The sequence below is a fragment of the Rhynchophorus ferrugineus genome, unplaced genomic scaffold (assembly GCF_030347505.1).
Source record: "Rhynchophorus ferrugineus isolate W39M unplaced genomic scaffold, kcgeb_rfMv2 rfM4, whole genome shotgun sequence".
In the NCBI taxonomy this organism is placed as follows: Eukaryota; Metazoa; Arthropoda; class Insecta; order Coleoptera; family Curculionidae; genus Rhynchophorus; species Rhynchophorus ferrugineus.
Window position 1 is genome coordinate 49,783,788 of NW_027472583.1, and position 24,543 is coordinate 49,808,330.

General features: G+C 32.3%; 1 protein-coding gene and 2 long non-coding RNA genes across 4 annotated transcripts; all 3 read left to right on the forward strand.

Moving 5' to 3' along the window:
* On the forward strand, window positions 1-529 carry LOC143196699 (uncharacterized). Its single transcript, XR_013005791.1, has 3 exons — window positions 1-139; window positions 196-304; window positions 399-529. It is a non-coding gene; the product is annotated as an uncharacterized LOC143196699 (long non-coding RNA).
* Window positions 530-9,285: 8,756 nt separating this feature from the next.
* LOC143195411 (uncharacterized) lies at window positions 9,286-11,099 on the forward strand. 2 transcript variants are annotated; one of them, XR_013005528.1, is made up of 3 exons: window positions 9,286-9,783; window positions 9,838-10,897; window positions 10,938-11,099. It is a non-coding gene; the product is annotated as an uncharacterized LOC143195411 (long non-coding RNA). The 2 variants fall into 2 exon arrangements; XR_013005529.1 differs by having other exon boundaries at window positions 10,957-11,099.
* Window positions 11,100-19,884: 8,785 nt separating this feature from the next.
* On the forward strand, window positions 19,885-22,916 carry LOC143195772 (homeobox protein MSX-1). The gene is made up of 2 exons (XM_076403215.1): window positions 19,885-20,349; window positions 22,320-22,916. The coding sequence occupies exons 1-2, from the start codon at window positions 20,133-20,135 to the stop codon at window positions 22,781-22,783; spliced, it is 681 nt and encodes a 226-aa protein (XP_076259330.1). The 5' UTR covers window positions 19,885-20,132; the 3' UTR covers window positions 22,784-22,916.
* The last annotated feature ends 1,627 nt before the right edge of the window (window positions 22,917-24,543 follow it).

A 24,543-nucleotide genomic window follows, 5' to 3' on the forward strand; every position in this document is an offset into this window, starting at 1 on the left:
AAGTTACCTGGATAAACCACAATGCAAATATATCAACGTCATGGTGTTTGTTATGGACATATTAGTGAAAAATTTAGAATTATCCTTCCTTCACGAACAGGTATTTGGGTAAATGCATATCCATCATTGGTTTTATCAGGTACATATAAAATTATCTATCTACTACATGTCTGTTTATATATTGTTTGTTTACAGAAATTCAAAAACTTATGAAGATGTTAGTAGTAATAAAATTCAATTAATCTACCAAGTTGTGCGTATGTTGTCAGTGTGATGTCTCTACATAAAGAAGTCTTACAAGAAGGTAATAATTAATATAACTGGATAATTAGTAGTAATAAATACTACTTTTAATTATAAAATATCCTTAAAATATTTGCAATACTTTAACTTTTTAGAACAATCAGTGTTCAATCATTTTATAGTAGAGGAATTATATATTTAAATTTGATTGCCTTGTTAAGAAAATATTTGTTATGGTGCCATCAATTAAAAATTTAATTGCTACTTTTAGGGGATTTATTAACTTCAAGAAATCTATTTTGTATAAATTTACAAATAACTACATTTGTTTAACAAATCTTAACCAAGATTGCTTGAAGATTTTTGTTGGATCTATTAGAGGTCATAGAGGTAGAAACAGCATCCTCCCCTAGTATGTTCGAGAAATTTTTAAAAGGGCTCATCATTTCAATTTTTTCACATCATTCTCCCAGAGAAAATTGTGAAGAAGATGAACATGTTAGATAACTTATATTCTTTTTTAACGGGAGATCTAGTACCACTTGAGGTTGTTAAATCACCAGTTGAGTCTATATTTTCAGTTCCAGAGAATTTTGCTCTGAGGAAAACAAAAGTCTAATATTGTATTTTAGTCTTATTTCAGGCTATTTAACAAAACTTCTGAAAAAGAGACAACATGCAATATTTGTCTATATTCTATATTAAGTAGTTCCACAGATTAAATACTCTAAAATCTAAATATTTTTAAAAAACACATAAATTTTTAGTGTTTCGACTGTCCAATCCATAATGATTTTCAAGACAAAATTTTAAGTTATTTTGAGGTTTGATTGTATTTTTGGTTTAATGAAGTTAATGTAATATCAACAGGAAAGGATTTAAAGTTTACCTTCAATATATCAAGATAAGTTAGAACTCTAATAGATCCCATAAAATTGATGGCACTAAACATATATGGGAAGGCCTTATAGAAGAATTATAGATATTTTAATATTGCCTAGAATAGAGTTCATAATTGTTTTTTTTTTTGCTTTTTGTTTATATATATTTATATTATTTACACTTATGTATATTTGTGTAGGATTTTATTCTAATAAATTAATTTTAAAATTTAAATTTGATTTTTATTTAAATACTATTGGCCAATAAATGTGACGTCACAAAATAATCAGGGGAAATGGCAGACCAATCAAAGCAAAGTATTTTCCTTACAGGTTTCTACATAACTATTTTAAACTAACCAATCAAATTCGCGTTGTCAGCGCCGCCAATGATTGGACTAAGCGAAACTTTGCCCCACTACTTACCATTGTAGTTGCACACCCCTGATCTAACATTTGTTCAAAATTCCGTCATTTGTCAATTTCTTTTTCAATGTGCCTGATCGATTTCATCCAAACCGAAGGTATTATTAACCATTCCTGTTTCCAGCATGAAGTCCAATATATCTGCAATGAATTATTAATAAATGTTAAGGCTAATAAAACCTAATCAATTGTTATTTCAATGTTTACCTTTTTCTATCAATTTTTGTTGTCTTAACGCTATTTTTATTATCATCATCTCGCTATGAGCGACCATTTAGACCTGTTATTTTGGCGTGTCATGTATCATTTAAAATAATATTCTTTTAATTAAAATGTTCTTTATGAAAAATAATAATTGATTAAAATCAGAAATAATTATGACTCTTCTAATAAGTGGTTAAAGCGACAGTACAGTCATAGAGTAATAGAGATGCAGCTCAATAGGGGACTCTGGCGCAAAGTTTTGCTTTGCCCAACATCCAGAGAGAGCCATAATGGGCTATTTAAGTAATTTGATTGGTCAATTTAAATCTCTATTATAGGCACCTGTAAGAAAAACATTTTACTGTGAAGACATTTTATTGGCTCACTAGTAATGTTTGGCACGTGACAGCCTTGACGTCATGTTTAATTGACCAATGAAATTTAAATAAAAAACAATTTTTTTCTGAAATAAATTTATTAAATTAAATTCAATTAAATATACATACAAATATAATATTTACAAATAAATAAATATAAATATAATCTGTAAAAATAAATAAATATAAATTATAAATATAAATTTAAATTGAATAAATATAAATTTATAATGTAAATTTATATACAAAATATAAATATAATATAAAAATAAATATATCTATAAAATGTAAATATTATATGCATATATATAAAAACATAAGCAAAATACTTTGCTGCATTTCAAATCAAAATTATCTCTTCCATCTTTCCGTTAGTACTTTTAATATTTTATTCGAAATATCATTATAGAATGTACAATTGAAAGGTTAAATTTACTTTTTTTTAAACATGTAACAAAAATTTTATATTATCGACGTGGCAAAATCGCTGAATAAAATAAGACATAGCTACTGACAGTATAATAAAACAATTTTGTTAGAGTCTGTCATATTGTCTTGCCTCTATAAAATCAGTCTCAATTTCTGGGTCTACTGATTTATTCATAATAATATGTAAATAAAAAACATACTTCATTTCTTTTTTAAAAGTTTTACTAAATAACCTGAGATGTACACTACGGTACAACGTAAAACTTTGTTTGCTCTTATAGGAACATCTGGACTAAAGTTACAGAGTCAAGTAATTAACAGTAAGAATGAGCAGAAAGAAGGATACTGGCTGAATGAATACAAATTTTACCATTACTTTCTGGAGTTTGTTCAAATGTCAATGATACTTGCTTCGAACACCCTGGTTGTGGGCCTGGAACGATGGATACAAATATGGACTACGAATACAGTTTAGATCTTAATGGTAACAATTATGATCAGAAATGTGACTGACTCCTTCAATTTACCTTCTATATAATTTTGATTTTGATCCTCTTCCATTGGTACATATTCTGGGCTCGTGATATTATTTCCACCATCACTAAATTGTTCATAAGTACTTAAAGAAAAGTTTAAATGTATCACAAATATGTCTCACATGGTAACGATCATAAATCTGTTACATGTTTAACCCAACCAGTTTAGGATTTTTTCTACTCATTTCTTAAAGATCGCTTTTTTAACGGAAAACGATGATTCATTTCTTCAGTATCTCTGTATCCGGGCACACAACACTTCTTAGAACGAGATGCATTCTCGTTCTAAGAACTACCGACTTGTATATACTAATAAAATAAAATAATAATGTAATATGTAAACGTTTCAAAAGGCTAACCACACTGTTCTCAATATAGGGCACTTTTAAAATGAAGAACGAAATGAAGCAATCAGATTTCGTCGCGGCTCTTAACATAACGAATAAAACAAGTAATATGTTAAACGTAGCGACATCTACATGTTGGACGTCGCGAAACATTTCGCCAACATTTCCTATGTTTCCTAAGTTAAATCTCTGAAGAAGAATCTCTATGGGTTATATATGGAGATACACTTCTAATTCCTCTGTGTTTTGTGGTTCAAAGTAACTGATTAGAGACGCGATCTATTTTGTATGGTTTCGGCATTTTCAATTAGATTAATAATAAGCGGCGATTTGAAATTCATCAAAACAAGCAAAGTGTTAAATCAACGTTGACAGTTTTATAACCTGTAGCTATTATAGTTAAGATTATGAGGAATTTTGCAGGGGTTTGACAACCGGACGACTTTTACAGGTTGGTTCGCTTATACGTTCGAACTTATCAGACAGTATTGTGTCTTTTTTTAACTATAATAAAATAAGAGGGAAAATATTGTCCTATTTTAAAACGAATTTACAAATTGCGACAGGCAATTCATTAAACATCTTGTTGACGTGAGTTCATGGTTATTTTGAATAGAATATAGTAATTTATTATTTGCTCAAAAGTAACTGAATCTTTGATGAGGAAATATATACAGTCTTGTGAATTTTAATGAATGCAATATAAATGTATCTGCTGTAACCATTTATTTGTTTAATAATTCTTGTCGAAATTTTCCAAATCCATTGATACTTGGCGAATTCCTTCGAAATCCCCAACACAAAAAGACATTCTATATAGCTGTTGTGGTTATGTTTAGATTTACGTCTTATTTAAGTCGCGGTACCACTTAAAACGATTCCCATTGATGGGAAGCCCCCGGTATTCGGCTAATTCCTAAGCAAAAGAGGGAATCTGCGAGATGATGTTACTCATTCTCCGGCTCGCATTCATTCGACGCCACACGTATCGATTACTGAGAAGCTGATCGGCAGCCAAAAGGGCAAAAGCGGCCCGCAAAAGCTCATCTTCAAAGCCTTTTGATACCCGACTTGTATTCATTACTAAACGATTACGCAACCATTGCCGCTTAAGTAACGTGACACCGCAGGGGGGCGTGGTCAAAGGGGCCGACGGAAAAGCCCCCTTGATACGATTCCCGTGCCAATGTTATGTTCCTGTCAAAATATTGTGCTTGTATAAAGAACCCTTAAAACTTACAATATCGTTAATACGTCGTGTTTTTCGTAATAACTCCATTGAAATTTCTTCATAAAATATCTATTTAAAAAATTAATAAATAGTGAATGAAAATTTAGTTAGATTTTTTATAATTTAGAAATTCATGATTAGGTTTTCATTATTTTAGGGCTACTTAATTTTCATATATTTGTTCACCTGGACAAGGTGCATTTCGTGGTTATCGGAAATATATAAAACATAAGGAAATGTTGAGAGCACTGACCAATTAATTTAATACAAATTATTTATTTAATTCACAATAATCACCCTGAGACTTCATAAAATAATTTCCAAAGTAACAGGTCAATTGGAAAGGCTCCGGCCTGACACATAGATGGTGCTACTAGAATTATATCCATATGTTTTTTAGTTCGCCCCAACCAAAGATGTGGGTATAAATTTGAGAGCTGTCGGATCATTAGTTTGTGAGTATAACATTTTGAGTGAAGCAACTTTTGTTATTGTGAAACAAATGGATAAAAAGGAATTTCGCGTGTTGATAAAATATTGCTTTTTGAAAGGAAAAAGTATAGTTGAAACAAAAACTTGTCTTGATATCGAGTTTCCGGACACTACCCTAGGAAAATCAACCATCAAGGATTGGTATGCTAAGTTTAGACGTGCTGAAATGAGCAACGAAGACGGTGAACGCAATGGACGCCCATGAGAGATTGTTACCGACGAAAACATTTAAAATATCCACAAAATGATTTTGAATAACCGTAAATTGATATTGAATGAAATATCAGACGCTCTAAAGATATCAAATGAACGTGTACATCTTATTATTCACGAATATTTGGGTATGAGAAAGCTCTGTGCAAAATGGGTGCCGAAGTCCAATCGACAGTCATCATCAACAACAACTATTACATAGCGTTATTGGACCATTTGAAAGACGAAAGCGCCGAAAAACGGCCGCATTTGAAGAAAAAGAAAGTGCTGCCTCACCAAGACAATGCACAGTCAGTGAAAACGATGGCAAAAATCCATGAATCGGGATTCGAATTGCTTCCTCATCCACCGTATTGTCCAGATCTGGCCCCCAGCGACTATTTCCTGTTCTCAGATTTCAAAAGAATGCTCGCTGGGAAGAAATTTTCGTCGAATGAAGAGGTGATCGCCGAAACTAAGGCCTTATTTGAAGGACAAATCGTACTACAAAAATGGTATCGGAAAGTTGAAGGGTCGCTATAATCAGTGTATCATCCTTGAAAGGAATTATGTTGAATAAAAAAAAAATAATTTTGCCAAAAATTGTGTTTTACTATGGTAGACCGAGGACTTATCAATTGAACTGTTAGTTGCCATTTTCTGATGGGTGGAAAACACATGATCCTAATATCTAAGATTCTAAAGATATTACGAACAATATTACGAGAGAGAATATTACAAAGAATAAGATGCGCTATGTAATTTTGAGTAAACAGAATTTTAACAGGGAAAGACTCAAAGTTTGCTTTCAGTATAAGAAAACAAAAAGACAGAACTCTGATAGATATCTAATATATTAAATTGACGGCACTAAACAAATATGGAAAAGGGAAAAGAATGAAGAAGTAATTATGATTTGTTCCAAAGTTCTTAAATAATATAATTTTGTGATAAATTATTACGAGAAAGCTAAAGATACCGTTGTACAAGTGGCAAGATAATAAAATACATAAAAATGGTAACATTTTATTTTATATTCTTTGATCTTTTGATTTATCTGATTACTAATTCTGTTAAAAATATTTTTGTCTGTAGGATTTCTGGTTCTGTGCCATACTTTTTTAGCTTTTCGCCTTTCTTTTATCATTTCTCTAATTTCGCGGGGGTAAATTACTTCATATTCTGATTTCTCTTTTGCTATTGGGGTAGCATCTTTTGCAGCTTTTGCAGCGAATTTGTTCAATTATATTTTTGGTTTGTTGCTCAAGATCATCTATACTTTTAAGTCCTACTTTTAAATTGATTGGTTCCTGCAGTATTAATCTGAATTTGTCCCAGTCAGTATAAGATTAGGCTTTTTTGCTTAATACTGGAATGTGATCAGATATTAGATCGCACCAGCTTTCTTGCAACGCAATTGCTTTCAAATATATGAAAACAACTCGAAGATTTAAAGGACCAATTATTCGAATAAAGCCAATTAAAAATGATCGAAATGAATGGGTTCGACGCAACGATGAAAAAGCTGAATTGCTCGCATAATACCTAACTATTTCAACCTAATGATATAGAATCTACAATGGATACATCTCCTGCTTATCAACCCTGTGTAAATCTAAATATAATTTCTCCATTGGAAGTTCCTACTGAAATCGATAACCTCAATCCTAAAAAGGAACCTGGTATAGATGACATTTCACCTGGATTCTTGAAAGAATTGCCACGAAATGCAATCATCATGTTGACATATATATTTAATGCCTGTTTAAGGCTGAAGCATGTTCCGAAATTCTTTACGGTGGTACAAATAATTATGTTCAAAAAACCCAACAAACCTGTAGAACAAGTCCAATCTTACAGGCCTAGTTTGCTACAACCTGCAATATCAAAGCTATTTGAGAAACTAATATTTAAACGTATTAAAAGTTTTATAATAACACCGGATTTCCGATTTAGTTTTCGAAATCATCATTCAACAATCGATCAAGTGCATAGAGTAACTGCGGCTATTGAAAAAGCGATTGAGGAAAAGAAATACTGCCCTGCAATATTCCTAGATGTCTCACAAGCTTTTGATCGGGTTTGGCATTTGGAATTAATCTGTTAGATGAACAAATTGTTAGTGCGTAATTATTGTCAATTGCTGGAGTCATATCTTTTCGGAAGAAAATTTAGAGTATCTCACGAAATGGCATTCTCTACCTTGAAAACTATTTCGGCTGGGGTTCCACAATGTAGCGTCTTAGGACCTCTCCTACATCTGCTCTACACTGCTGACATTCCAACAACAAAAGAAACACTACTTCGAACCTTTGCTGACGACACAATTATTATGGCAAAAGATATATCTCTGCCTAGGGCAATAGAAAAAGTACAAGTGGCAGTCAACGGAATTTACAAATGGACGAAAGATTGGTAAATTCAACTTAATAGCTCCAAATCTCTCCACGTTAATTTTGCATTGCGGAGAAATAATAAAAACTGAATTGTATCACTCAATGAATGACCGATTCCTCAAGCAGAATCAACTATATACCTCAGAATCCATCTTGACGGTAGATTAAATTGGAAATATCACGTTAGACAAAAAGCAAAGCACATTAGAACCAAAATAAAACAACTATACTGGTAAATCGGAAGATACTCTCAACTTGATCTAAAATCAAAGAGCTTGATCTATAAGACAGTTATAAAGCCAATTTGGACGTATGGGGTGCAAACATGGGGTTGCACTAAAAATTCAAATCAACTAGTCATACAACGCTGTCAAAACAAGGTTCTTCGATTGATTATCAATGCCTATCGCTACGTAACCAACGAAGAATTTCACGATGACCTGGAAATCAAGTGGATTTGCGAAGTTATCCAAGATTTCGCCTTGAAACATGAAAGAATATTACTAAATCATACTAACGTGGAAGCAATACAACTGCTGCACAGCGCGCAGGATGTCAGGAGATTCAAGCGAACCAAACCATACGAACTTATATAAGGTGTATACCTGTGGTGCAAAATAAAGCTAGAAATTATTATAATTTTACAATTGAGGAATATATATTGATGTATTTTCTCGCTCTCGTCTTGCTCGTGAATTAATCCAAGTACAAATGAAATGTAGTAATAAATTAATTTGTAAATTAATATTGTACTAAGCGTATCTAATAAAAATGTTATAATTTTTTTTCAGAATACTGTAGAATAGATATTTCCCTTTTACTTTAAAAAAGTAATATATAAATATAGGACAAAGAAATAAACATGCCCACTACCAGCTATTCCAATAAACAATGTTAATTAATAGCATGAAGCGCTATGAAGCTTGTCAAACTCCACATGGACCATTCCCTTGTCGACATATCCGTACGATTATTTAAATGTTTCGAAGACCAGCGGTCCAGACAAGCGAAAAATTAAATATTAGAAACGCTGCGCCCCATGGAAGTATCAATTACATAATAAAAACCCAATGTAAAAGGTCCGACGGTTGTTCAACGCCATGGGAAATAGGCGGTTGCTACTTTGTATTAGTGCCACCTCTTTAGCTATAATGATTGCCCTCCCTTTATCTTATTTTCTATCAGATCGTGTACGCTTTATTTCCTTCTAATGGTGAAATAGATTTAAGGATATATTAAAAATATAAATTAATTATGAAATATTAATTCATATGAAATAATGAGCTTCTTAACAAGCTTCAGATGATTTTGGTGATTTTCGATTACCGTATGTTATTGCTAATTTTTGATTAAGTTAACAATAGCTTCATTGTATAGAACATTTTCCTGAAAAAATTACATATACACTAAAAACAAAATATAATATAATAAAAATAAAATAATGATAAATAATATAATAAAAAAAAACTTTGAATATACTATATAGTCTATTCAAAGTTTTTTTAGTAATGCATCATGGATATTCATGACCTCGAAACATTGCATGTTGCCGCATAAACTCTGAGTTTTAACTCAGTTGGCTTTGACATGCAAGAAAATTCTATTCTATATATAATAATTGAACAAAAATGTTATCAAATATAATTTATTTTAACATTATAGTATATCTGAAAACTACAGTTAATTATACAGCTACAATAATTAATAAGTAAGAGTTAAAACCTCTTAACACTATTGCATTAAAGAATTTTACATACGCCTGACAAACGGACGGCCGGTTGTCAGAAGTACTCAAAATTATTCAAAATATTAGTTATTATTACTACAGATTAAAAACCGACAAACTTTATTTTAGAGCTTTGATTATTTTGATAAATTTAAAGTTCTGCGTAATGTATCTATTACTTTGTTTGAAAATGCCGAAAACAATAGATATTCAGGGTCACAAATTGATTGCGGCTTTAGTAGGTTATTTCGAAAAGGCCGAGATAATGGAGGCCTTTCTTTGCCTATAATTTCCATTATAGAGGTAATTATTGAAGAATAAAATAACTCCCTACAATTTTATTGAAAATGTTTTTAGCGGGTTGCTGCCTCGCTAAATATTAGTGTGGGTACTGCGAATAACATCGCCTACAAAATGAAGAATAATACGTTAGATTGTCCCAAGAAAACCTGTCTACATACAAAGTGGGTGACGAATCTTGACCATCTTGATATTGGCTCTATTCGAGACCAAATATACGAAATGTATAAGAACAGTAACTTACAGGGCATAGGGTTTAATTGGTGTAACCCTCGTAGAGGTTTAATGGAACTTCCAGACATTGCCTTAAAATTTGTAAAGGCATAAAATAAGACCAATGAAGATGAACTAGTGGAATTTGTGTATCTTAATAAAACTTTAATATTTCAAGATGGTTCTTTGTGGCACTTGCCAAGGACAGTGACAAAAAAATTGTAAAGACAACAAAAATTGATGGAAAAAGGTAAAAGTTACAATAGCTCTCGATTACATGAGTTACAATAGGTTTTGTTAGTCATTATATTTATTAATAATTAATTACAGATATATTGACGGTCGAGAAGAATATTCCATCAAAAACTGTTTGGATATGTGGAAGGAAGCATTGTCAACCATAACACCTTCGATTTGGATGAACTCGATAATACACACAGAGGAAGTAGTTCATAAATGGTGGAATCGTGAACATGTTTTGGACAGCTTAGAAATTAACAGTTTAGTGAGTGAATTGGACAGTGAGTCAGAAAGTGAAAGTTACTGAAGGAAACTTTCGGGATACGTGATAATGTTGTGCAATGCTGGAAATTCCTGAGACAGAATGATGAGAGTGGAAACAACTAAAGGTATGCACATAATTAATTGAATATAACTATAGAAAATGGTATTGTAGGGCGTGAAAGATTTGTGTGCACAGATATGATTGTAATTGTTCAAAATTAAACATGAGCATTAGGTTAGAGCGCGTGATATGGTAAATGCATTAGACATATTACATTGATTAATTTTATGAAAAATGATGTACACTATATAGTAGTAGAAGAAATAAAATATACAGTGATACCAAAGGACTTGACAAATAAACGCACCATCGAAGGAAACAAGAAATAAACGTAAAAAGGTAAATATGCTCTCGAATGAAAGTAAAATACGTTTCACAGATATACAATTGTTAATTAGGTGGATTAGGCCTCCATGGGGATACATAAAAGAACGCGCTTAGAAACTCTTCTTCATGGGTGGTGTGGAAAAGAGTTCAATGTAAACAAAACAAATTTAACCTACAAACTATTATACCTGTGTTCTTAATTGTAGTTTTAAGTCGTTCGATAATATATGTATTAGATGTACTATAATGTTAAAATAAATTATATTTAATAACATTTTTGCTCAATTATTTTATTCAGATTAGAATTTTGTTGTATGTCAATGACAAACTTAAATAAAACTCAGAGTTGATACGGCAACAGTACATTGTTTCGACGTCACAAATATCCATGGCGCATAGTTTAAAAACCTTTGAATATATATCATTCGGTAATGAAGATTAATTATGATACTGATTAATACAAAACGAAAAGAAAATCAAGGCAGTAAGTGATTTCCTGTACTATAATAATTTAATATAATATTCTGTACTATAACCAGAATCTCAATTTAAAATATATACTAGCGTGGTCAATACATTCTAAAAAACGGATGAATAGTAAAATAAATTGACCTGTAATGGTTTTTCGAAAGGACTATAAAATACAATATTATATTACCTCTTCATTTACCGAATTTTGGTTTTGTGTTTCTGACTGTTTTGAGGTATAAGTATTTGAGGTATATGGAGGTTGTTGAAACAATTCATACTTGAAATCATTTATTTTACTAACAGTTTTATAGCCGTATGAGCAGGTTCATTATTTTAGTTGAAACATAATGTTTAATTTTTTCATTTTTAAAAATGCACTAACACATCTACTTTGAGTCCTTTGCTAGTATTACCCTATTGTTGAGTTACGTGTCACCAAATAGGCTTTGAAATTTATTTTATACTTACTTATATCGATACAACAGCCAATGTAGAAAAGAAGAAGAAGAACAACTAGTAGATGGTCCTATAATTTGTATCGAGTCTGTTCAAGAATGTATAAAAAACCAGAGATGCCATTAAAGTTATTTAAAACCAATATATGTTAGACCACCAAGAATAACACAACAATTTTATTATTATTACTATAAAATTATTAATATAAGACATAATCTAAATATTCTAGCTTTTTGTTGTTTTCTGATATGATCGTACCGATCGACTAGAAAAGAATGGACTGCCATTAAAAAAGGAAGACAATATAGTTTCATATAGTTTATTCTTTTTTATGATTTGTTCTATGCAGGAAGTGCACATGCCCAAATCCGGAGATGTTGTGGAGCAATGTATCCTATGATTTCAGCAGTTGAAAGTGCGTATGGGGCAAAAGCTTTTTCAATTTAACACTCAGTAGGGTGTGCCACGCCGCGATGACAGTGTAGTGCATAGGCCCAAACGCAAATTACCATACGAACTGATTATTAAACACATAGAGTGAGATTTAATAATCTCTAGAATAAGTCTTTAGAATAAGTTAGAATAGACTTTAAAATAAGTTAGAATAATATCTAGAATAAGAATTAGATTATTGTAAGTTGTACAGCAGATCACTTACTGAAGCGATCTTCTACATGTCAGGATTGTTATATATTTATAACAGAAATCATATAACAATACTTATTGCCCACGGGCAGATTGTTGAAGTTCTAAGAGATTAATAAAAATATATATCAAGTGTGTAAAATCATCTCATTCGGACTACACTTGGTGTCAAACTGTTTTTGCAGCATATGAACTGTTTGGTTACACTTTGTAATATTCATAAAAATACTTAAACGAAAGGCCCTATTTCATTCTCCGTATATGCCAAACATTGGTGCTTGCAACCACCACTTCTGATCTATGGCTCACCACTTGGCTGAACACTTCTTACGAAGAAGTAAAAATTATATGAACTGAAAGTGTTGGATAATAAAAATAATTTCTCTGAAGGAAACTTTAAAGTTATCCTATAAATCAAATAATAAAAGCTCATTAGTACGTCTTATAGAGCACATTAATGCATATTTCGTATTACAGATAAAAATAAAATGTAATATAAATGAAAAACAAATGATCAATTATTTTAAATGCTGTTACGAGACTGATTTTGTTTCAAGGTTTGATATTGAAAAACGTGCTCGGTTATGACAATACATTATAACAGCTTAAATCATCCGTAAAAGTCGATATTCTTGTTTTGATGAGGTAGACAGCTTCTGGCCTAAACAAAAATGGAACCAAATCCTCTGACGGTACCCTAAGGGGTAAAAAAAATCGCCAGTCGACTGCACAAAGCCTCAGGTGTCGGGTTACTTCTTCTGCTAACCCTTTTCGGTGCGGATTAACAGTTTACATCAGTTGAGCGATCATGAATTGCTCACCTGCCTAAAACTGTAACAAGCAGTTGTCGTGGAATACGATATTTTGGTTCTTAAGTTTATCTATATCGATGATTTTTATCACAATAGAATAATCATTAAAAAAATGTCGTTGTTAATAAAATACAGTTTAATATTAACTTTTTTAGTGGTTTTGTAATTATTTTGGTATATCCAATGTATAATAGTTTAGCATACGTTAAAATTATTATTATTACTCTTAACTTTTTGTCATTTATGAATTTTAATTGTATAATAGCTTTTGCTACTTCATAAATTAAAGTGATGATCCAAGCCCAAAAATTTAGGGTTAGTCCAGGGGAGCCATCCACATCAACACCAAAGCGGATTATTCATAACGATGAAATCAATAAGGTATAGCGTAATATGAGCTAAGTAATGAACTAAATGGATTGTTGCAAGAAAGACCAGCAATACGGAGTCATCACCAAATGCGAAAAGTCATCCTCTCGGCCTCGCGTTGCAAAGTTGTGAAGGATACACCATTGAAGCTGGAGTGGTAAGTTTTGCCACACCCAGCCTACTCACCAGACTTTGCGCCCTCTAATCACGATCGCAAAAGCATCGATATGGGCGACTCACGCCCATATCGATGCTTTTTGACTGGCCCATGGTATCGAAATTTGATAATCAGTAAAAAGCGTACAAATGAATTCATGCTGCCAAACGTACATCATCCTTTCGACATAGTCCCGCCTTTTGTCAGAAAGAGGAGAAAGAGTTAAGTAAATTCATGAAAAATATTTTGATTAATTATTATTATACGAATTTATATCAATAAAAAAAATTCGAAGCCCAATTCATGTATTTTTGCCATCGTTTTCACTGACTTGCGACGCTGTGCATTGTCTTGGTGAATGAGCAATTCCTTTTTCTTCAAATACGGTCGCTTTTCGGCGATTTCGTCCTTCAAACGGTCCAATAAGGCTATGTGATAGTCGCTGTTTATGGTCCTTCCCTTTTCAAGGTAACCATTGAAAAATATTCCATGCGCATCCCAAAATACAGGCGCCATAACCTTGCCAGCAAACTGTTGCGTTTTCCCACGCTTTGGAGCGGGTTCATCGTGTGCAGTACACTCGAATGACTGTCGATTGGACTTCGGCACCCATTTTGCACAGAGTTTTCTCATACCCAAATATTCGTGAATAATAAGATGTATACGTTCAGTTGATATCTTTAGAGCGTCTCATATTTCATTCAATTTCAATTTACGGTTATTCAAAATCATTTTGTGGATATTTTAAATGTTTTCGTCGGTAACAATCTCTCATGGGCGTCCATTGCGTTCACCGTCTTCGTTGCTCATTTCACCAGGTCTAAACTTAGCATACCAATCCTTGATGGTTGATTTTCCTGGGGTTGTGTCCGGAAATTCGACATTAAGACAAGTTTTTGTTTCAACTGTACTTTTTCCCGTCAAAAAGCAATATTTTATCAACACGCGAAATTCCTTTTTATCCATTTTATTCACAATAGCAAAAGTTGCTTCATTGAAAATGCTATACTCACAAACTAAAGCAATTCGAAGCAATTCGAAGAATTGCAGAAGATGAGGAAGCAATTCGAAGCCCAATTCATGTATTTTTGCCATCGTTTTCACTGACTTGTGACACTGTGCATTGTCTTGGTGAATGAGTAATTCCTTTTTCTTCAAATACGGCCGCTTTTCGGCGATTTCGTCCTTCAAACGGTCCAATAAGGCTATGTGCTAGTCGCTGTTTATGGTCCTTCCCTTTTCAAGGTAGCCAATGAAAAATATCCCATGCGCATCCCAAAATACAGGCGCTATAACCTTGCCAGCCAACTGTTGCGTTTTCCCACGCTTTGGAGTGGGTTCATCGTGTGCAGTTGACTCGGATGACTGTCGATTGGACTTCAGAGTGAAATCATGGAACTTCAAAACTCGGGTTTATTACGCTTGATTATCTTCAAACACTGTTCTGAATCATCAACTCGTCGTTATTTAACATTATTTTAACAATAACAAAAGTTGCTTCTCTCGAAATGCTATAATTCACAAACTAATGATCCGACAGCTGTCAAATTTATACACGATTCTTTTGAGGATGTGTCAGGCCGGGGACTTTTCAATTGACCTGTTATATGCAAACACCTAATATGTGACGTAATTAAAGCTGACCAAGGTTCTGGTGAGTACAAATGACATAATCCAAAGTTAATAAAGAAGTCTGTCGAAAATTTAATATATAGTGGTAAATCAGCATTTCAAGATAAAATAACGTCTATGAATAACTTATTAGAGTAAGATCACAAACTAGAAACTATAGGTATCGATCTAAGAAAAACGAATACAACATAATTTGATACAAGCCATAAATATAGAGAATAATATTTATTAAAACCTTGTTTCTGGGGAATTATATAGTATATCTGATAAAATTGCCCATGTACGTCATCAACATTATTGACGCCAGGACGTCACAACAGTGCCACATCAAATTGGACTTTTATCACTAAGATTTTGAAGAATTTTTTACACATCTAACCACAGGGTTAACGAGTACTAACACAAATCCAATTTTATAGATTGCTTCGGTTACATGTTCCGACGCATTAGACAGTATTCTGTCTATTTTTAACTTGAATAAAATAAGAAGGAACGATTATAATTACAACATCAGGCTAAATATTAAACCAACTGAAGAAGGAATAGATTAACATGAAAAATACCAGAAGGAATATTTTCAATAATATATTTCCTTGTATGAATTATAATATTGTATAAATGTTAAAACTTATCCATCTCCATATATGACCGGTACTATATGTGGTTGACGCGGTAAAGAAATCTTTTACTTGATCACAATACGTCTGATTGTAACTCATCTGCCTTCGTACGACAATTGAACGCGAACGGAACTCGAAGCACAGCCACTGTTTTGAAAACATCCCTCTGATGTCTATCGCGGTGGCCTTATCGCATTTTCGGAATCAGGCTTTGCGATTTTAAGTGGCCCGTTGTTGTCTAATAAGTGGTTTTTGTACCTATGCGGTCTAACAATTCTATTTTAACGTCGTTTAACAGCTATTAGGGCGATTGTGTTCCTATTTGCGAGACTGCGATCGTATTGTCGATAATAGTTGGTAAAATGCGTCGAATGTCGCGTAGTTTTCACTAATCCCATGGAGGATTTTTATATAGTACGTTTATATTGGATATTTAAAATGCGCAATGGGAAAATCGTTGTTACTGTGAGGTAGGGTGAAGGAAAGTTAAATAACTATGTAGTTCTTCTTTTTTAATTGGGTAGTTCATATTAAGTCTCAAAAGGCCCCAACAGCATAACCCTCCTATTAAAATAGATTAATATAATTGGGCTAGAACCAATAAAGGAAAGGCCGACATCTTCTCAGAGTATTTAAAAAATATTTTTAAACCTTTTCCGGCTGAGCTATCTCAAGATGACGAAAATACAAATGCTAGCTTCCTAAATTCGCCATTTCAAATGGATTTACCACATAAAAAATTCACCGTCAAAGAAGCTCGACAAATCATAATCAGAAACATTAAATGTAGAAAGCACCTGGATATGATCTAATATTACAACGGAAAAATATTACAGGAACTATCAGAAAAGGGGTTAAAATTACTAACATTCGTATTTAATGCTATATTATGAACTAATTATTTTCCTAGCATCTGGAAAATATTTCAAATAATAATGGTTCTCTCAAACCAAAGAAAACACCAGAAGATGTCACCTCCTCTCAGGCTATGAGTTTATTACCGATAATCTTAAAAGTTTTTGAGAAACTGTACATAAAGAGCTCAATTATATGATAGAAAAAAGAATGATCATTCCAGAATACCATTTTGGATTTCGCAATAAGCATGGAACAATTGAATAAGTGCATAGACTTAATAGTTAAGTTAACAAAATAAATATGGACTTAAACGCTAAAAGATATTCTTCAGCTGCGTTCCTAGACATATTTCAGACTTTTGATAAAGTAGTACATACGGGATTGCAGATTAAATTAAAGAAACTTCTCCCTCATCCGGATTATGACCTACTAAAATCTTATCGCACAGATCGTCATTTTACAGTAAAACAAGGCAATGAACATACCGAATTAAATGCAATGTATTCAGGGGTTCTGCAAGGTAGTTTACTGGGTCCAGTACTATATATTCTGTACACAGTTGATCTACTTACAACACAAATAACATACGCAGACAACACGGCAGCTTTTTACCTAAATCAAATACAAATGTGGTTGAAAAGATGGCGTATAAAAACCAACGAAACAAAATCCAGTCATTTAAATTTTACGCTGCGTAGAAGAACATGTCCATCAGTCTATATCAATAATTGTCAACTCCCGCAAGCAGAGGGTACTAAATATCTTGATATGCTCCTAGATCGACACCTAACATGGAAGAAGTACATAGTCGCTAAACGGAAACAACTTGGACTTAAACTCTACCAAATTTATTGGCTTATCGGGCACAAATCCAAGTTATCATTAGATAACAAGATATTATTGTATAAATCTATACTCAAGCCTATTTGGGCATATGGAATCCAACTATGGGGAACCGCTAGCAAGTCTAATATATCCATCAACAAAGTAATCCATCGTGAAATCAAAATAAAGTGTTGCGTGCCATTGTCGATGTTACGTACTATGTTTCAAATTAAGTAATATAACGCGATATTCCTCTATATCCAATAACTAGTGTAATTCAACGTGTTTATGTGAAGTACTTCGAAAGACTGTCAGGCACCACAATGTACTTGCTAATCAGCTAAATATGCGAAGTGGCAGTGAAGCGCGTAGATTAAAACGTCTAACACCATCCGATCTGATTATTGGGCATATATAGACTTTAGAATAAGCTTTAAAACAAGAGTAAAAATAGTATTTTGTACATTAGATCACTTAATATAAACATAACAAATACTTATTGTCCTCTGAGCAGATTGTAGAACTACTATGGGTAATAAAAAATGTTAAGACAAAAGGATTATTTCTATATTCAGAAACTTGCTTGAAAACTATATTCAATTAAAGGTTCAATCAGACATAAGATGCAAAATGCAAATATAAGGATGCACTAAAACATCAACGCCACTAGTAATCCAACGCAGTTAAAATAAAATTCTACGAATAATTGCTAAAGCTTATCGCTAGGTAACCAACGAGAAGTTGCACGAAATCAAATGGATATACGAAGTGATCCAAAATTTAGGCTTAAAACATGAAATAAGTTTGCTAAATTAATATCAACGTGGAAATAATACAGCTACTATTGGATAACACTCTATAAATCAGAAGATTGAAGCCAACTAAATCACACGAACTTGTTAATTAAGATTAATTAAGATTATACTAAGCATATCTAATGTAAGATGTAATTAATAAAAAAAGTTAGAAGTATCAGCAATTTCTAACACATCAAATGGATTACTTAGTTCAGTGTTCCGCCATCCATAGTTTTTTTCATTAGCTAACTGAGATAGAGTATTCAATACTTTCAGAATGATATCCTAGGTTAGTAATGATACTTTGGTTTTACTACCAAAACTGATTTGGCGATAGTAATTTAAAAGATTTTTTTTTTCAATTTTATTTATTACATTGTAACTAGTCATTGCCGACTAATATCTACAATTTGTCTTTACAATAAACTAAATCTAAGTATAAATGTAGGAAGACCCATCTTAGTATCTGGAGTAATAATGTTTATATATTAACACTGCTGTTTTTCTATTAAATGCACCACAGTACACTATATTACACAAGATCAAATGGTTTGATTTTTTGAAATAAGCTTCCTCTTGTTTGACTATAAACATTCTGGTTGTACTAAGATTTCAACAGCTTAGTGTATTGTTTCGGTAACATTTTCTGTAGCTTATGAACAAGATGACAGTCAAGACCTTCATAGGCTTTTTCAATTACATCTGTTATTCTATACACCTGGTGAATAACAAACTCAAACTGATGTGTGGGTTTTAGTTTTTTTCTCTGTGTAATCGGTTTTATTATTTTCAACGAGAGTTTTTTAAATACCTGAGATATTCTAGCAGCAGTGAGATAGGTCTATAGGCTTTTATTTAATTTTGGTGGTGATTTTCCATGTTTTGGGATCGTCATCTTCAAAACGTCTGGACATGTTTTAGTGGAAATCCCATATTGTGTGAGTAATTAATAATTGATTAACGAATAGAAAGAAAATTAAGGGCCAGTTGAAAAACCGCAAATAAAAAACACGGCAAAGAGACGCAAAAGAAACGCCTTTGGGTTGAAATTATCAACATAACATTTACTCCAGATATAGAAACAATGTAATAACACTATCTTCTATCTAAAAGAACATTTCTGTATTGACATTTCCGCCATAAAAACCTAATTTGAATCAAATTGAGAATCTATGGGATCATTTGGAATGAAGTTTAGAAATATTTAATTTAATAATTTTTAAATAATAAAAATGAAATTTCGACCATCTAAAAATAAAGTGCTATAAATTAATTCTATTTGATGATTGGCGGTACTATAAAAATGTAAATGATGACGCTTTTTACCAATCTAATATTAAATCAATATAAAATAAATTGTCAGTTGTAATTTTAATAGTATTTTATGCGACCTATTGAAACACATACTCTTGTCGAAAATGGAGACCACTTTACATAATAAACAGATACGATTAGTAGAGCTCAAAAGGGCCGAACAATAATCGGCTGCGGTAACATCAGACCACTGACGGTGGCAACCAAACACAATACAGAAAACCCCATTTTCCGCTTAATTACCCCAAAGACGTAACCACCGAGGGTATCTCAACGAACACGCCCATCGCGATGGTGGGGAGAGAGATAAATACAACCCCATGGGTAATGGGCACTATCACAGTCATGACGCCCAACATGGATGCGGATCAATCAGTGAAACCGTCTGATTTCAGCATCGATCACATCCTTAACAGGGCCGGCAACAGCTCTAAGAAGAACCCAGAGACTATGGTGGAGAGATATCAGTGGTTGGATTGCTCGAGATATTGCCCTCCAAGAATACCCAGTAAGTGACTAGTGATAAGTGATGTTTCTATCCGTCTGTTTTGTTTCGCAATACTATTGATAAATCTCTGATAGATTTTATTGTTTTTATATCGATGGCATATGTATTTTGAAGAGGATTAATTGTTTATTAACTACGCCTCTTCTTATAATTTATAAAAAATATATTAATTTTCTTTACATATTCTAATAACATCACACATCTTACGAAAATTGCGCGAAGCTTTGCGTTCTCATAATACAATTAATTTGTTTTCAAATCTATTAATATTAGAGGTGTTTCATTTACATCTTCATTTGGATTAATTAAAAATTTATTTCAAAGTTCTCTTTTTAGTACCATTTGTACTCTGCCTTCATGGTTATTAAATCTTAGAATTTAATTAATATTTTTGTTTATTAAAATATTCTTGAAAAATCTTTACAAACCTTTAGTGAAGTGTCTTCAGTTAGCTCATTATGCTTAAACATGTTAATTGCTTTTAAATAGAATCATAATATTGATTAATTATTTGAATGGATGTTATAGATGATACTAATACAAACAAACAAAATAAGAATTAATAATAGCTGCTTGAACTGTTATAACATTGTGTCAACCCATTCTTTCTTTCGTTCCTCTGATATTTAGCTATATGTAGCAACGTTGCAATATTAGTTTCTTGCATTTATTCCAATCAATTTTTCACTTTAAAAAGGCATTTGTTGAGAAAAGCGGGTTCAATATATTTTAGCTATCCAATCAGTTATCCAATCATCGATCCATCTTCACACTTCTTCAGCATTTCAAAACCGTGTGCTGACCAAGCGATGCTGCAAATTCTCATTTGAACTGCAAACATATCCTCCACAACTTTTGCAACGTTTGGGCGAGCGTTGTTATGTAAGATAATGACTTTACATCTGTTACTCTCTATTGCTGGTATTTTTTGTAACAATAAGTCATTCAAATTTCTCGATTGGCGTTGGTATATATCTGCAGTGATAGTTTCATTCGGTTTTAGCAGCTCGTAACTATATGTACAGTAATAGTTTATAGCGATGGATAGTTCGCTTCGACCTTTGTGCAAATAGTCCTCTTGGACTAACCCATAACCTCTTGCGCTTGGGATAGTCATAGTAAGGCGATGGTTATCATAGTCATAGTCAAGGTTATGGCGTCTATATTTTGGGATGCGCATGAATAGTTTTTATTGACTACCTTGAAAAAGGAAGTACCATCAACAGCGACTATTACATAGCATTATTGGACCGTTTGAAGGACAAAATCGCCGAAAAACGGCCGCATTTGAAGAAAAAGAAAGTTCTGCTTCACCAAGACAATGCACCGTGTCAAAAATCCATAAATTGGGCTTCGAATTGCTTCCTCATCCACCGTATTCTCCAAATCTGGCCCCCAGCGACTATTTTCTGTTCTCAGATCTCAAAGATGCTCGCTGGGAAGAAATCCTCGTCGAAGGAAGGGGTGATTGACGAAACTGGGGCCTATTTTGAAGCAAAAGACAAATCGTACTACAAAAATGATATCGAAATGTTGGAGGGTCTCTATAATCAGTGTCTCTATAATCATCCTTGAATGGAATTATGTTGAATAAAAAAAACTAATTTAGCCAAAAAATGTGTTTTACAATGGTAGGCCGGAGACTTTTCAATTGACATATTGAATAACTCAATAATTCTAAATAGGACACTATTATTTCATGTAGAGAAATTGGCAATTATTTTTTCAACGCATAATTCGTATGGTGCTTGAAATAAAGGGAAAAGTCGTAGCTAATAATAAACAAAGCCTTGTACAAAATACGTTATATAGTTTTTTTATGAATAAAGCTTCAAAATTACTCAAAAACTTATTGTTATCCCTAGCTATTGTACACCCTACACACAAAGATATAGCATGAGATTTTTATTCAATAATTCCGTTAATCAATAGAAATTCCAATATAATTATACACATGTTTTTTTTCATAGGGATACCAAAGAAAGAAGGCTTCCAAAGACGCCAGCTTGGCCGCCATCCAAGGATACCATTCACTAGTTATCAACTATCGCTCCTGGAACAAAAGTTCAAGGAAAGTCCATACCTGAGCAGCGAACAAGTCATCGATCTGTCGAAGAAACTAAATCTGGCCGATATAAGGGTAAAAATTTGGTTCCAAAATCGTCGGGCCAGAGAACGACGTGAAAGAAACGGTTTACCCAAAGGGAGTAACATATCGCCAACTGAAAATAACGGAGAACTACATGAAGACCATACTAATAGCGAAGTTCATGATAGTTTATCTAAAGGTCAAGAGTTAAAAGTGAAAATAGAGGACAATCCAACCGAAAATCGTTATTTTTATATCAATGAAACTCTACATCATCAAAGAATGATGCCAATTTTTTTACCGCTGCTACAATTTCATCCTGTACCATCCAGTAACGATACCTGACAGTGACACGTTAGGTTTAAAAAATTAGTTAGTTCTCTGTATTAGCTGAATTAAATCATCCAAAATTATATAATATAACCATGTAAATTTATAAGTATTTCTTATAATGTTGTATATAATTTGTATATATGTAAATGAAGAACCAATTTTATTTATTATTATATTTCGTTTTATATTTTTTATGAATAATAACGTCACTTTTTTCATGATTTGAACACCAAAGTCCATAATAAAATCTTAAAATCCATATATAAATTATCTAAAAGTATAAAACATTTAAAATATTAAACTAAAAAGTTATTGTTCTATATATTAGGAATTAGAATTATTACTCTTACGTTAAAAGAATCAAAAACATATATGATTTTCCATGATAACAATAGAATGCGACTCATCCATTAAAGCCACTGCTGAACATCATATTCAAAGTTTTTATGATTTCCGATGTATTATTTATAAAATCTATGACTCCGATTTCTTCCTTAGTTTCTGGTTAACAATACAGTCTTTCAAATTTAATCCAAACATTTTGAGCACCTTCCCATTTTGAGCTGAGCGATCCTAAATTATCTTGCGAATGAAAAGATTAAATATCAGTATCTTATAATTTTTGGGAGATTATTTCTTCTCTTCACTTTTAGTTGTTTCCACTCTCATCGCCCTGTCTTGGAAATTATCAGCATTAAATCATAATCACCCATTTAGAAAGTTTAATTCAAGTCAATAACTATGCTGTTAAATCCAACCTATCTAACATTTGTTCGAAATTTTATTTTTTGTCATTTGATTCTTCAATGTGTCGAGTTCAACCAAACCAAAGGTGTTATTAACCATTCCAAATCAACAATTCTAAGAATAACAAGAATAATATATGTGATGTTATTAATAAATGTTATGACTAATAATATCTAATCAATTGTTATTCCAACGTTTACCTTTTTCCATCAACTTTTATTGTCTTAACACTTTTTATTATCTTCTTGCCTTGAATGGCCCAATATTCCATTCTACCCTTTTTATACCCTTTGTTATTAAAACAACGTTTGTCGGTTTATAGCCTGTGATTTTTATAACTAATATTTTGAAAAATTTTGCAAATATTTGACAACGTTCTTTCCCTTTTTAACTCGAATAAAATGAGAAGGAAAATATCGTCTAATTCTAAAACGAATTAATAAATTTCGGCAGGCAATACATTAAATATCTTGATGAGATGAATTCACTGATATTTTAAACAGACTATAGTTGAACTATAAATTATTACAATATTTATAAATATAACCCAATAAAACAACCACGACATGCATTCATCAATACCGTCGAAAGTATTGCCAAATTCAGTTTATAAAAACGAAAATCCCTGAACTCTAAGCTACAAACTATTGTGGTTGTTTTATTAACTGTAATTTAAGTCCTTCTATAAATATGCATTAGATATATAATAATCTTAAAATATATACATTAGTATTTTGTCTGATCTGCCCTTCTAGCAGACTTCCCATCTCCATCAAATGCTTATTTTACAAGATGTTAATTCAGTCCGTACTCCTCTACGGATCTAATGTCTACTCCAAGTTTGTTACTTCCAACCAGGTGAAACGGCTTCAAGTTTTCCAAAATAAGCTCCTAGGGAGAATCTTAAACGCCCCATAGTTTGTCAGAAATAATCAAATTCATAGGGAAACTGACACTCCAGAAATCAAGCACTTCATATCTCAACCATTCCAGAAACAACAACTCAGCTCAAGTTCTTCTGAAAA